At 45.7% G+C, this 14,837-nt stretch overlaps 1 protein-coding gene across 1 annotated transcript in view; it reads right to left on the reverse strand.

Moving 5' to 3' along the window:
* The window catches only part of ptch2 (patched 2), a 34,992-nt gene extending 24,176 nt beyond the window's left edge, over positions 1 to 10,816 (reverse strand). The window contains 2 exon segments of the mRNA XM_088430085.1: positions 5,406 to 5,598; positions 10,276 to 10,816. Coding sequence (XP_088286211.1) covers positions 5,406 to 5,598; positions 10,276 to 10,401 — 319 coding nt within the window. The 5' untranslated portion in view covers positions 10,402 to 10,816.
* Positions 10,817 to 14,837: the final 4,021 nt, after the last annotated feature.

Raw genomic sequence — 14,837 nt, forward strand, 5'->3', positions numbered from 1 at the left:
CTGGATTAGGGGGGGCCTCTCAAAAGCCCCACGCTGTTCTGGAGGAAGACCCCAGAAGAGGAGGGCTGAAAGTGACATGGAGGCTCCTTGTTTTTTTTTTTCTAACTGCTACCGAGTAGCGACAGCAATTTGACTGCATTTCTGTCATTTGGAAAGTAAACCCATTCCATTTTAAAGCGATTTATGAGTAATGAGATGAGATATCAGCGAGCTTAGCCACTTCTAATTCTCCTGCTACTCTTCAATTTGTTGTTGATGAATCAATTCATTGTTGCACTGCTACAATAAGCCATTTTTTTAAAGGCCATTTTTGGGGCTTGTTTAGTACAAACGCACCCAAATTTCGGGTTGTTCTTTTTTTTTTTACCTTTAATTGGGTTGTTTTCAACTCACCTGTTTTTAGAGAGTAATATTACATGAGAGGGAATATGAAACGAAATAAAGCATCCCTGTTTTTTTTGTTTTTTTCAGGCTCAAGTCCACTCTGGGCGGTCCAGAGCGTACCCCCAAAGCCGACACCAGCTCACCCCTGACCCCGATGACAGACGAGCACAATAGAGGATGGAAATCCACTCTCTTGCCGTAGCAAAACTCATATTCCCTACACGCGGACTGAGCGGAACCGGGACCGGCCGGGTCCGGAACGTGCCGCCCCGCCCGGCCCGGGCAGATGGGCAGCGCCACCCTTTTGTTGTCAGTCAAGCCTTCAATTTCTTTCAGATGTTTCCCAACAAACAGCGGAATAAAATAAAGCCCGAGTTTTTTTTTTTTTTTCCTCTCTTGCCTCTTCCTCACAACAAAAAGCAAATGGACCAAAACGTTCCCAGCCTGTAAAACAATGCCAGACTCCGCTGTGGGAGTGGGAATGAGAGGCTGGGAGGGGGCGCAAAAAAAACCCCAAAACAAATAGCTGGCATCTTCCCGACAGAGATACAGTGTTGCCTTCCTCTCATTTCTATTATTGCTGAATAATATTCGTATTTGTTCTTTTGTTTAAAGGAGCCGAGTCCAAAACAACATCGAAAATGTTCGACTTCCATTCTATTGAGATGTGCCAGCGGTGTTAGGCGGCGCACATAAATTTCCAGCGGGGCTGGCATTTAGGCACTTTCCATTTCCATATGTATAGGCTGGCCTCTGCTAATTATGCTAATCGTGCCCAGTGTTGGCCACTGTGAAAAATAGTCACATTAGACACTCCACTGAGCGCTAATACTGCTTCGTGTGTGCTCGAAACATACATTCAGCGCGGCCTGAAAGGCAAAATTTTTCCACCTTGCTGCTCTCATTCAAAGCAGAAATGAATTTATCGAGCCCGGGAATTTTTTTTTTTCAACCCTACCGATTACAAGTATGGACGCAGCGATCCGGTCTCCCTCCGCGACGGTTTTATACAATCTGCTTATAAAGATGGAGGGAAATGGCGCAAAGTCAAAGGTGACCGGTGAGGCTTTTAAAACAAAAAAAGAGTCTCCGAAAAAGTCGTCACTGATACCAAGTACAGATACCATTACAATCAAACATTATATCCCACTTTTTTTGGACCGACGCGAGTACATATACTCAACAAGAGAACACGTCGCCGATACCAAGTACAGATACTACTATGATACAAGCATCAAATCCTTTTTTCCTCAGACCAACACCAGAATGATACTCAACTCTTGGACAATCCCGTTAGCAACCGTCCTTGGTATCAGTCACCAATACTGATGCAACTGTGATACAAACATTATACAGTACACCACTTTTTTTTATACTGATACTGGTAAGAGTACTCAAATCTTGAGTACTCACCAATACCAAGTTACCGACACCATTATGATACAAACATTAAATACAACTTTTCTCAGACCGATACCAGTACAATACTCAACTCTTGAGCGGTCACAGATACAAGCACTGATACCACTATGATACAAACATTAAATACCGCTTTTCTCAGACCAACACCAGTACGATACTCAACCCTTGAGTGGTCACTGATACCAACTACCGATACCACTACGATACAAATGTTGTATACCGATTTTTTCCGACCGATACCAGTACATAAACGACAACACTGGAAGCACAAAAGGAATCGAGTGACCCGAGTAATCGATTACATTTGTAGTGAATTGATGATGTCTTTGGGATTGGATGAGCTCATGGAAACGTCTTGTCGATTTATCAAATGGAATTAGCCAATGAATGGTGTGTTTACACCAAGTGCTCATACTGACTAACACGTGTGTAAAGTTGCGGGATGACATGTTTATTCGAGGGGTGCTCCTGCTCTCACTATGTGAAGGAGGGAGTGTAAAAAAAAAAAAAAAAAAGTGTGCGGTGTAGAAATAAACATTTGGAGGTGACCCAGGTTGACTCTCTCTAGCGGTGAGGTCCCGGGCCCTGTTTATTTATCTAGCTGGGGCACCCAGAGCGCGCTATTCACCTCCAATAATAGAGCTCCCTTTCTTTCTCTAGCCCGACACGGCCGCCGTGTGCGCTCGCACCGATTGTAGCTTTTACCTGCCGCCGACAAAAATAGACATTTGGCGCCGCTTAAGGCAATGCGCAGCGGCAGAAAAATGAACAAGATAAAGGCATACGTCGTCTAGTAATAAGTGGCTTCATCTTCAAAATGTTTTGCTCTCCCTTTTGAAAACTCTGTTTGAAAACATTACATATACAAAATGAAAGCATATAACAAAATGAAATTGAACATTTAGCAATGAGTTGATTCATGTTCCACTTGTTTTGCTCTCAATTTGAAAAGGAAAAACTGTACTGCTCCTGTCATGGCATCAAAAACCATTCAACTGCAGCACTGGCCTTATTGCTTTTAATGGAATTATGCAGGTAATTTGATCAATCATTCCGGCGTTCATCGTAAACGATTGTTCGCATTGCGGTAACCCGAGTGATCTATAAATGCAAGTAAACTTTAGCATAGACATTTTTTGGGGCCGTAAAAACAAATACAAGATATGGAGATGATTTGCTTTGTGTTACGATTGCTTTGCTCTCAATTTGAAAAGAACACTGCACTGATGCCATGGCATTAAAATGCATTCAATTGGATTCGCCAACACCCGCATAAGGTTTGTTAAAATGTCACGAAGGCACCTTCGAATACCCCAAGGGGTCCATGTTACCCCCGTTTGAGAAGCAGCGCTTTATGGGCCATGTGGCGCCTGCGCTCGTGTTTGGACAGTTGGAATCAGTGAAGGCGTCTGTCACGGCTCACCTACAGCATTTGTTTACAGAAATGTTCAGGCCTTTTTTTTTTTGCACCCCCACAGATGTTTTTCTCAATAGCAACACCTCTCACCGCTGACAGGATTGTAATGTTTTTCAAAAAGGAGACAAGGCCAGGCGCTCATAAACTTCCAGTCTTCCTGTATCAACCATCCCCCCGTCCCCTTGGGGGTCTACTCCCATCGCTCTTCTTCTTCCTGCCCCCCCACCCCCATACACACACACACACACACATCCCAAGGACAATCCCGTTGGCAAGCTCAACTTTCACACTTGTAAGTGTGCTTTAAAGATATGTAGCGTTTATGCTAGCATGCAGGTGTGAAGGGAGGAAGGAAGGCCGGAATCTTAGGCCACGCCCACGCAGCACACCAGTCAAGCTGTGTACGCAGAAAAATGACGGCGTCAACGTGCTCGCATTAAAAAAATTGGACAAACTTTTAACTCCCACAAAAAAACACATTTTCGATCCAATGCTATGCTTGGATTATGGATGAAACATAGAATTTATTTGAAGAAAGTTACAACAAAAATGGTTTTTTAATGTTTTTGACTATATATTTTAGTTTGAAATTATTTGTGTTGTTTTTTTTATTTAATACTGACAATCCCGGACATTAAAATCCTGTTTTAAATATTCAGATTTTTAGTCATGTCTGCTGATTTTCTTTTGAGGTATAATTTGGCCAAAAAATTGCCAAGTTATGGTCTGTCTTGTCTGCATTTCTTTTGTGCTGCTGCTTGAATTTGTGCGTGCGAGAAGCAAGCGCTTTCCTCTCCATTGAGGCCCCGGCAGCTTTGTCAATGGGCTTTTGGTGGAAACAAGGCAGGCAGAAACTTTAGAAAGATGGCCACGGCCTCTTAAAGGCACAGCGCTCCTTTTTAAGCCCCCCCCCCACACTGCCTCAGTCCCACAGCAAAACAAGCGTCACGCAAACATCTAAAGAAGTCTTTGGAAATCGGCGTACTGACCAATGAGCTCAAGAGGCAATCGGAAAATCTTGAATGAATATATCTGGACAAATAAGGCTCAAGAGGTCGCGGATGACCCCCCCCCCCCTCCCCACACGCACACGTCCCACGCTGACATGGTGGCCCTATAGGCTCTGTTTACATTCACCAACTGCTGTGGCGCTTTTAGAGCGTGCAAAACAGGTGGGTAAACTTCAGCTGCATTCACTTAGATTTTTTTTCTCTACGCATGAAGGAGGAGGAGGTAGAGCAGGAGGTGGTGGTTTAAAGGGGGGGGGGGGGCATGTGTGTGTGTGTGTGTGTGGAGGGGTGCCTGCCTGCCTCTTGTTGAATGGAATCCAAGAATAGTTAGGGACCACACAGGGAGCCGTAGAAGAGGGAGGGAGGGGGTGGTAGTGAGTGTGTGTGTGTGAGGGGTGGGGGATCCGTCACCCCCCCCCAACCCCACACACTCACACATACACTCCAGCACCCTCCTCCTCTCTCAAAGATGGCTAACCATTCACACAGTCCATCTGTTGCAGGGATCAGCTTGGGGTTTTAAAAAGGAATTTTGGCCAGTGTGAATGCCCCCCCCCCCCCCCCTAAAAAAAATAAAATAAATACAGTATAAATATTATAATAATTTCTGGTTTAATTAAAAAAAACAATGAATGCAAAAGTGTACAACGATCAATCTTGCCACAGGGTCCAAAAGCTGTTGCAAATTAGGGACAATCATTACGCGCTAACACAGAGGTCCCCAACCGGCGGTCCGCGGCCCGGTACCGGTCCATGGATCAACTGGTACCGGGGCTAATGGGCTGCGCCCGAAATAATGATGATTTGCAACGATTTGGTTTCTCCTTTAACAGTTACAAATCTATGCTTTATATGTGCTGTTTGGCTTGATCTTTGTTTTTTGGCGCCGCCTCTGGCCGCTGTTGATATTGCATTTTGATCTGAGGAAGGACGGCGTGGCTTCGGTTGGCGTCAAACATTTATGGCGTCGCGCGTTGCTACCATCACGACTTTACGGCCGCGCCGGCCGGCGGTCCCGGCTTCCTAATGGACCCGGGTCGTATAGCAATTTAGAGCAGATACGGAACGCGTCGAGGTGACACCCGTCGCGACAAACCCCCAAACGGCTCGGCCGAAGCCGAGCGGGAGGCGCGGCGGCCTCGCTCGACCGGTCCCGAAGGTTCGGGACTCACCTTCCACCCACAGCTGCTCGATGTCCGTCTCGATGGCGGCCACTCGCAGTCCCACCGAGAGGGCCCCGAAGACCAGGAGTCCGATAAAGAGGACCTTCCCGCAGTGTCTCTGGATGTGGCAACCCAGAGAGAAGAGGAGAGCCTGGAAGCGGGCGCGGATCCACACGGGGGTTTTCTGGCCTACCGCCTTCCCCTGGAGTGGAAGACGAGGGAGTATCGGTCAGTATCAGGCGGGTCAGTGAGACGGATCCAAAAGCGACGCGTGAACGGGTCACCGTTACAGAGAGACCATTGGGGGAGGCGGACACGTTGCAAAAAGAAATCTCATCTTCGCATCGAATAAACAAGACAAATGGAATCCGTTTTCGCCTTCTCTTTGACTTTGACGTGATCCTCTCGGTTTTCGTAGTATTCCTGTGAGTGAACGCCGGATATTTATGCGGAAAGATGGTACGTGGAAGTTTAACATATATTTTTGGGGTTTTATTTTTTTATTTAAAACTTTTTTTAATTGCCTGCTTACAGCAACAATGTGAACAGACATAAACACATTGCAAATAATTTATATATACAATCACACACACACACCACACATGTATATATATATATATAGATATATATACATATACGTATACATACACTAATGTCTGTGTATAGGACGCACCCTTGATTTTAGGGTCAAATTGTAGTATTTTTTATTTAAAAGTTGCAGCTTATAGTCTGAAAAATATGGTGATTAATTTGCGGAAAAAAAAGATGTCACACCAAACGAAAACCCCTTTGCAAATTCTTCTTTTTCTCACGAGAGTCTTGGGGAGCCTACCGCAGCCCTTTTTGAGGGGGAGGCGGGGCTCCCCAGCCAATGGCAAGGCGCTATGATGTACATTTGCGGTTGTGTTACGAGCAAGCAGCTCCCCGCATGACGTTAGGGTGCGTTTCTTCTGCAGGCCGCCATCCGTCACGTGAAAGGGATCCAAAGCTGAGGCCGAATCTCCCATGACGCAATGCAATTTAGGATGAGTCGGAGGCCAACATCAGGCCTCAATTTACGCTCCGGAAGTCCCGATGTGTACACATGAACTCTTTCAGCGCCCGGTGTTTTGGCAAAAGCTCTGGAGTTTCAAGGCAGACAAAATATTGGCTGCTACGTCTCTGCAAACTTGGCCGGGACCATGTAAAAAATTCTACTCTTCAATCATGAAAAAATACGTTTCTAGCTGATTCCAATCTTTTGTGTTCACTGTTAGAAAATAGGTATTATATTTTTGGGACTACAAGCCACAACTTTTTTCTCATGATTTGAGCCCTGCCGCTCCTCTGCAGCTTTTTTTTGTTTTTTGCTAGCCGCCAGGAGACAAACCTGCAGTAAAGCAAACGTGTGTATCTCTTCAAGGTGTCAATTTATGGAACAACTATGAAATGAAACTCAAAAAATGCACACAAAAAAATATAGGAGTTTTAAAAATATAGTATCAAAAATATAAAAACTCTGTACAAATTGAATAGGATCTTTTATAAAAGTTTGTGAGGTGTCATTTTGATATATACGCTGGTAGCTCTCTTAACGAACGCCTCGTTACAAAAATATTGTCTCTAGTAACAAGAAAAAGGAGGCCACATCGATGGCATATAACATGAGACAATGGCGCCAACATGACTGGAAAGTAACACGCTATCACAAGCTGTACTACAGTTTTTGATGCATTTTTATAATTTATTAATGTGCTGGCTTACCCACAAAGGATAAATTAGGTTTTTGCATTGGTGTTTACCATGGTCTTTCACTTTTCATCTTTACTCGTTCCATCCGCACTTCCCACCAGCAGTTTCCACCGTACAACTAACAAACATCAAATTGACATTAGCTACAGCTAACACATCAAAACACATATGTAACATACAACTTTGGGCTGTGGCTTCTGACATTTGTGTTGTTAGCATGTCGTTAGCACTTGAGCAATGACATCACACAGGAAGCACTTTGCATGACCCCAAACTAAAGTAAACTGATACGCTCAAAATAATTCTCAAAATATATATTAGTGCTCCTCCTTCACGTGACACATTTTATTTTACATTATTATTATGCACTAATGCAATTGTAATATGTATTTGTTAGCGTTTTTGATGCATACTTATAATCTGAATAAGATTCATTTAAAGTGTTTAGGAGCATTTTGGGGGGGCTTGGGACAGATTCTGCTCTCTCTCTCTCTCTCTCTTTATATATATATATATATATATATATATATATATATATATATATATATATATATATATATATATGTTCACTAAAATAATCAATCAATGAAACAAAACGAGACAGAAGAAGACGCTACGAAAGTATTGTTTATGAAGTTGAAATGCTCTTTAACTTTGCAATATTCATGCATGTTGAGTCTGTTGAAGATAGACCATCACCGGGGGTCATTATTAATCATGAATTAAAAACAAAGAAGCGCATTTGACGAGAATCCTCGTCATTAGCATACCACCTAAGTATTTTCAAAGACGAGATTTCTCATCCGCGGCACTGGAAGAGTGGCTTGCTAACTTTGCATCATCGTGAAAGGCAGCGCGCAAGTCTGCTGCGCATGTTTGCTTGCGATTTGGCTTGCAACTGTCACCGCTGTGTTTCTCTCTCCCTCTCTTTCTTTCTCCCCCCTCCCTCCTTCCCTCCCTCCCTCTCGGCGGCGGCGCTGAAACACATCCAAGCATCCGGGCGGTCCGAAAAGATGCTTTGTCAGATCAAACTCAATCAGTGAATTCCTTCACAGGACCCACCGCATTTCCAAACAAGAGCCCACCGCGCTGCTCTGAGGGGCTGCCTCCAGCCACAAACGCACGCAGGCTAGGGCAGGGCGTGTGACGTTAGCACAACACGCAACGGCCACGCGAGCCGACACGTCAAAAAGATCCCTTTCAAAAACAATACCTTGCACTCTACATTTATTCCCAATAGAGGCCTCTACCAAAGGCTCACTGTTTTTATTTTTCCCCTTTAGGGTGCAACGGCGAACTTTTATTTGAATTCTGTGACAGGGGTGACAAACATACGGCCCCCGGGCTCGCTGTGAGATGGTGCTGGTGTGTTGGTGATGAGTGCAGAGAGACACACCTTCATAGGACGTTTCATTTGTACGTTTTTATTTGACATTTCCAGTGATCCGGGAATCATTTACAAGTCCACAGGAACAATGGTATTTATTTTGGGGGGGATTTATTTGAGCGTGTCAGTTTACTTAAGTTTAGTTTGGGGTCATGCCAAGTGCTTCCAGTGTGATGTCATTGTTCTAACGACGTGCTAACAACGCCCAAAGTGGTATGTTGCACATGTGTTTTTATGTGGACATGTACAATGTTAGTCGTAGCTAACGTCAGTTTCCTGTTTGTTAGTTCTACGGTGTAAAATGTTGGTGAGAAGTGTGGCTGAAACGCATAAAGATGAAAAGTGCAAGTTGTCTCGCGTCTCATCTTATACGGCAATCAACATTGCCTTTTGTATCTTGAATTTCATCTCGTTATTGACAACATTTTTCCGCCAGGCGTTTCGTAAGTAACGAGAGGCGTTTATAAGTAGAGGTACCAGTGTATTCCATTATTAGTGCTTCAATATCACTGGTCTTATTACTGTTTTTTTTCTTGCCTACTTTATTATTTGCTCTATTGCGTGGAATGTAAGTCTTCTCGGGGAAGTGACCAGAAAATGTGACTATGCATTTGACAACAAAACCCTTGAATGTTGAATAATTGACCAAAATTAAGTTTTTATATCACACACCACCAGCATTACTAAGAAAATATGTTTCTTTATGAATAAATCCTAAGTTCAATGTCAGTTAATATAAATGACACACAAACTTTGCCACCCTGACAAGAGACATCTTGGAAGTGGGGTCCTCTAGGCGCCCCAGTTAAGGACCATACAGTCCTGAAACACCAGCAACAGCAACACAATTTTTTAATAAACAAACTGTAAGATCAACGTGATATAACACAAAGTACATGACAAATCAAAAGTGCTCATCTATACCTAATGATTGTTAAAAGTGGGGTCCCCCTGGTTTTGGGACTTCTGGTGAAAATCCCACACAGCACCAACAAAAAGTTACTTGATAAACAAAGTGTAAATTCAACGTACATAAACACACACAGGTCAAACCTTGCCATTGAGACTTCTTGTAAGTGGGGTCCCCCAGGTTTTGGGCGCCCCAGTTAAGGACCGCACAGTCTCGAAACACCAGCAATATCAACAAAACCGTTTCTTGATAAACAAACTGTAAGTTCGGTGTAAACAAACGCACACTGCTCAAATCTTGCCGTCTTTCACGAGACCTCTTGTAAGTGGGGTCCCCCAGGTTTTAGGAGCCCCATTTAAGGACTACACAGTCCTGAAACACCAGCAATACCAGTCAAAAGGTTTCTTGATAAACAAAGTGTGAGTAAGCACAAATTGCAGCAAAAAATTCTAGCTTGCCATCCTTACTTGAAACTTCTTGTAAGCGGGGTCCACCAGGTTTTGGGAGCCCCATTTAAGGACTACACGGTCCTGAAACACCAGCAATACCAACCGAAAGGTTCCTTGACAAACGACGCGCGAGTGAGCACAAATCGCAGCAAAAGTTTCTCTCTTGCCATTCTTTCTCGAGACTTCTTGTAAGTGGGGTCCCCCGGTTTTTCGGGAGCCCCAGTTAAGGACGACACCGCGGCGAAACCGAGCAGCGAAGTTCCTGCAAGTTGAACGCGAGTAAGTAGGCGAAAAAGCTTCTACCTTGTCATCCTTCCGCGAGACCTGCTGGAAGCGGGGGACCCCCTACATACTCCCCGAATCCCACACACCGGCACCCCCGAAAAAGCAGCGACGGATCACCTTTGAGATGCGTTGCGGCGCCCGGGCGGCGTGGCCGTAACCGCCGCTTCTCCGGAGCGCGTCGTCGGCGTCTGCGTCGGCGTCGGCGTAGCTGGGGGGGAAGACGCCCCGGCTATCCGAGGCCATGGCGCGAAGAGGCTCGGGGGGCTTAGCGACACGCGGAGCGGCTGCGGATTCACAGAGCGCCGCGGGAGTAATCCGACATGGGAGAGGAGCGCGTCCGGCCCCGAGCGCTCGCCACCCAAAAGTGTCCCGCTAGTCTTCCGACCGGTCGGCCGACTCCATCCCGACATCATGCGCCCGAATCCGTAAAGATCCTTCAGTCGTCATTCGATCGCGGAGTTGTTCCCAAAAAATAGTTAAAAAACAAAATAGGATCAAAAAAAGAAGAAAAAAAAGCGTGCGAGTCGGAGCTGCTTGTTGCTGCTGGTGGTCTCGTCTGGTCTGGTCGCGTCTAGCTCCGATGGCGCTGCGGCAACATTTGCACGAGCTCGCCTCTCGGCAAATCCTGAAAAGGGAGCTTTGATGGAAAAGTGCCGCGATTCCCATTGGCCGAGGAAGAAGCAAATTACTTTGCAAACATCGCCTATTATTAGCTGCTAAGCAACAGCTCACCAAAGTGGAGAGAGAGAGAGAGCGCGAGAGAGAGAGAGAGCGAGCGAGAGAGGAGGGAAGAGAAGCGAAGGGAGACCACCCAGGCTGCGGCTGGGAGGGGAGGCGAAGGGGGAGGGAGAGAGAAAGAGAGGAACTCTTTGAATAAAGGCCGCACACGCACGCTTGCTTGCTGACTGCATGCTTGTGCATCTCCTTCCCCGTTTGCACACGCAATTCCCACTCCGCGCAAGTTATTCCCGGTCCCGGCGACTTTTTACTCCCATTACGCCTTTCTTTCTCGCTTTGTCCACAAGCTTCATCCGTCGATCCGCAAGTCATCGATGATCAAATTCGATAATCAAGTCGCAGGAGGTGGGCCCGGCCAATCAAATCGTTCATATCGCTTTCAAACAACTTGAAATGGATTATTCTTTTTGAATACCGCCCAAAATAAAACAAGCGCAGCATCGCTATTGAGAAATCCACATGGGAACATGGTCAAAAGCTCCCAAAAGTTGACTTTTCATCTTACGGCCCCTTTAAAACATCCCAGAAAGGTTCAGAGTGACACTCTTATCTAAGGAGAGTTTTGGAAGCCTTCCACGTCTTGACATGCATGATTTCATGAGTTCACAAAGGTGCTCACATGAGCCTGGAAAGAAGGTTCCCAGACAAAAGTGCTTCATAATCCTCAGAAATCAAAAAAAAAAAAGAGAGAGAAAAAAGTAACGTGCGATAATGGCAGCAGAAGCAGCAGCCGGCGTCCGGTGGTCCTGCTGCCATAAGGGAGGGAACATTTGTCAGGCGCCTGCTGCTAATTTGAGCCCCTTTGCTTGACTTAAAAACAATTGGAAGCCGATGTGGGCTAATTGGATTTAGGTGTTGGTCCACTACTGACAGCTGCGCGTCGGGGGACCGCGCAACGTTCACTGCACCCAACCAGAAATCGTTAGCGTCGGCTCCGTCGTTGCCTGAGGTACGTCCTCGGTGAGGGGAAAAATATCTAATTGAATGCTTTGCAATGCCCTGATAGGAATAATGCGTTTTCTTTTCGAATGAAAAGCAAATTAATTGAAACATGAAGCGACCATGCTCAATTGTCCTAAAGTGCTTGTCTTTGTTTTATATGCAGTCACATGGACATTAGTGCCGCATTAGATGTGCAAATCTTGTTTTGTTTTTTTCTATGAATTTTTGACACACCCCAGCCCCATTCTGAGAACTAGTTTTACTTCTAAATTTTGACCTCTATAGCTACAGGAACCCCCATTTTGAGAGAAAAAAAAATCATCGAAATTAGCACGAAAATTCTATCCCCCCAGGACCTCTATTTTAAGAACGCGATTGTAAAAATAGAGTGGTTAAAACGACCGGAGGCGAATCCCTTGCGTCCTTTTAGACATTTGTCCATTAAAATTGATTGTGATATTCGTCCAATAAATACGAGCGCCGCTACGAGGCCTCAAATTGCATCGCGGGCTCATCTGACCCATCTCGGCACGTTCGCAGACTTTCTGCGCGCGCGTCTGCTAATCGACTGTTTATATGGAGGCGGCCATTTTTCTTTTGGGTTTCGGGCCCGGGTTTGAGCGGCAGAGGGAAACAGGCGGCTGGAAACGGGAGCCGAAGTGGAATGCGAGGAATTGGCTTGCGCGCTAGGGGCCCCTTTCAAGCCTAACAAACTCAGGGAGGTCCGAGGCCCGGCCTGGAGGCCTTGGATAAATAAAGCGTCTGCGATGACCGTGCGCTACGCAGATATCCTCCATATACAAACCACCCAAGAATCTCCCTGCGCCCCACATGGGCTCTGGGCTCAGTCTCCGCATTTTCCATCGTTCCCGCAGGTCTTATTTTCCCCGGCTTCTCCCGACGGCTTACCGCAGAGAAGTTTGCATTTCATCTCTCCCCGGTGACGCCATCCATCCGTCCGTTTGTCAATGCGCGCGTCCGCCCGGGATCGTCTTCGAAATCGCTCCGGCGTCCGGTCGCCGCGCGAGCTTCCGACGCCTTTATTTTGCTAAGAAAGGGGAATCAAGATAGCATCTCACTTTGTTTACTGGGAGATTGCCTCGTAAAAAAAAGCCGCACTGAACTATGAGCCACAGGGTTCAAAGCACGAGAAAAAAGTAGAGGCATATAGTCTGAAATCTATGGCATAAGCCGTACTTTTCGGACTGTGACCTGCATTGAACTACAGTATAAACCGCAGGGTTCAAAGCACGAGAAAAAAGTAGCCATTGTCGTTCCTTTTCCTTGCGATGCAGCTCCAGTTCGTTTGATCATAAGTACCTGAAATTGTGCAGCATGCGCCAAGTTTATGATTGTGTGCATATACCAAAAAATCGCAATCCATGAACCAAGCAAAAGGAATAACTTTCCGTGTTCTCTAACCGGCGCACTCTTCATTGAACGAGCTGGCGACATCATAACATTTACATGATGGTCTCAGTTTGGACTCGGACGTTGGTTCTGTCTGCTCACTTCTTTTATTGAAACTAAGAAATGAAACTAACAACCTCAGCTAACAGGAGCTGCTGTTAGCCGCACCAGGCACCGGTCGCTAACAGCAAACACACGTCCGATTAATACGCTAATTATTGTAAGAAAGAATGCAGCGGATATAAAAATGAATCAAAACTCTGCTTATGTGTCTGATGGATCAATCTTACCTGAATGGTGTGGAAAAAAAATAAAAGTTAGCGTTTATAGGACGCAAGCCAACTTTTGGCTTTCATTTTGGGGGAAGAAAAGAACGTCTTATATTTGGGGAGTTGAGGTATTTTACCGGAAAGCCACATAAAAGGCGAAGATAAAATACGGCGCTTGAGAAGGTGTTCTCAGTTGCCTTAGCCGGATAAATCAAGGTGGAATTAAGCAATAAAAATGAAGAAAGTTCGCAAGAGTGACATTGTCATCTTGGGTGTTCCGCTTGATGTCACGTCACATTTATTAGAGAAGAACACACAAGTGCTTTTCTACAATTAGCCCGATATCAATGAAAAGGCAACAAGTTACCCCGGGCGACACTTTTCCTGCATTAAAAAAAAAGCCGCCTCTTGTCAGTCTGGGAGAAGAGGCCCGAGCTGCCACCCACAGCCTCAGCACAAGATTAATTATGATAATGCATTTCTTTGGCGCCTTTTGTGGCCCTAATGAATGGCGGCCTTTCTGGGGCCCAAAAACACACAAAACCCCACAAACGCACTTTTTGTCAACTCTTTGTTTGTGCGCTTGTAACAGAGGTATTGTTGGGGGGGGGGCAAGCAGGTGGCCGCGCCGACCCGGACCTGTGCTCTTAAAAACACACCGCCTGTGTGTGCGTGCGTGTGCGTGTGTGAGGCAATGTTGGCAAACATTTTGCGATAACGGCCATTCACAACATTCATTCACGTCTGATTCAAGGACAATTACAAGGGGCCCGTGTTGAGCTCCGACCTCCAGCAAGGCCAAATTTGGATCAGAACCACATTGTGCACTGAAATGGCTAAAATACAAACCTCATAACAATATTTGTAAAGTTAAGAATTAATAAGGAAGGGCGCAAGGAAGGAAGGAGAGAAAAGAAGCAAGTTTAGTATTTAAGCCAGAAACTTGAAGTCAAATTTGTGGGGCCACATCAAATGATGCGGAGGGCCGGTTCTGGCCCCCGGGCCCGGAGTTGGACGCCCGCGCGGGAGCTAAAAGGCCACCTGAGCGCGTCAATCGCTTGGCCATGTGACTTTCCGGACCGAGCCATCTCAATCAAGCGCCTTGCAAATGTTTAGCTAATTAGCTTGGGGGGGGGGACTCCGCTGTGACAGGCAGGAACGTCTGCCTTTGTGTGTGTGTGTGTTGGATGCCGAACATGGAAACACACACACACACACGCACACACACACACAGTTAGCAACACAACACAAGTGTTGCAACTACTAGGCTTGTAAAAAAAAAAAAAAGTTAAGAGACGGGGGTGGTGTTGCTATGTGTTT

Source organism: Hippichthys cyanospilos, chromosome 12, assembly GCF_059441005.1.
Source record: "Hippichthys cyanospilos isolate Australia breed blue-spotted pipefish chromosome 12, RoL_Hcya_1.0, whole genome shotgun sequence".
Taxonomy (NCBI): domain Eukaryota; kingdom Metazoa; phylum Chordata; class Actinopteri; order Syngnathiformes; family Syngnathidae; genus Hippichthys; species Hippichthys cyanospilos.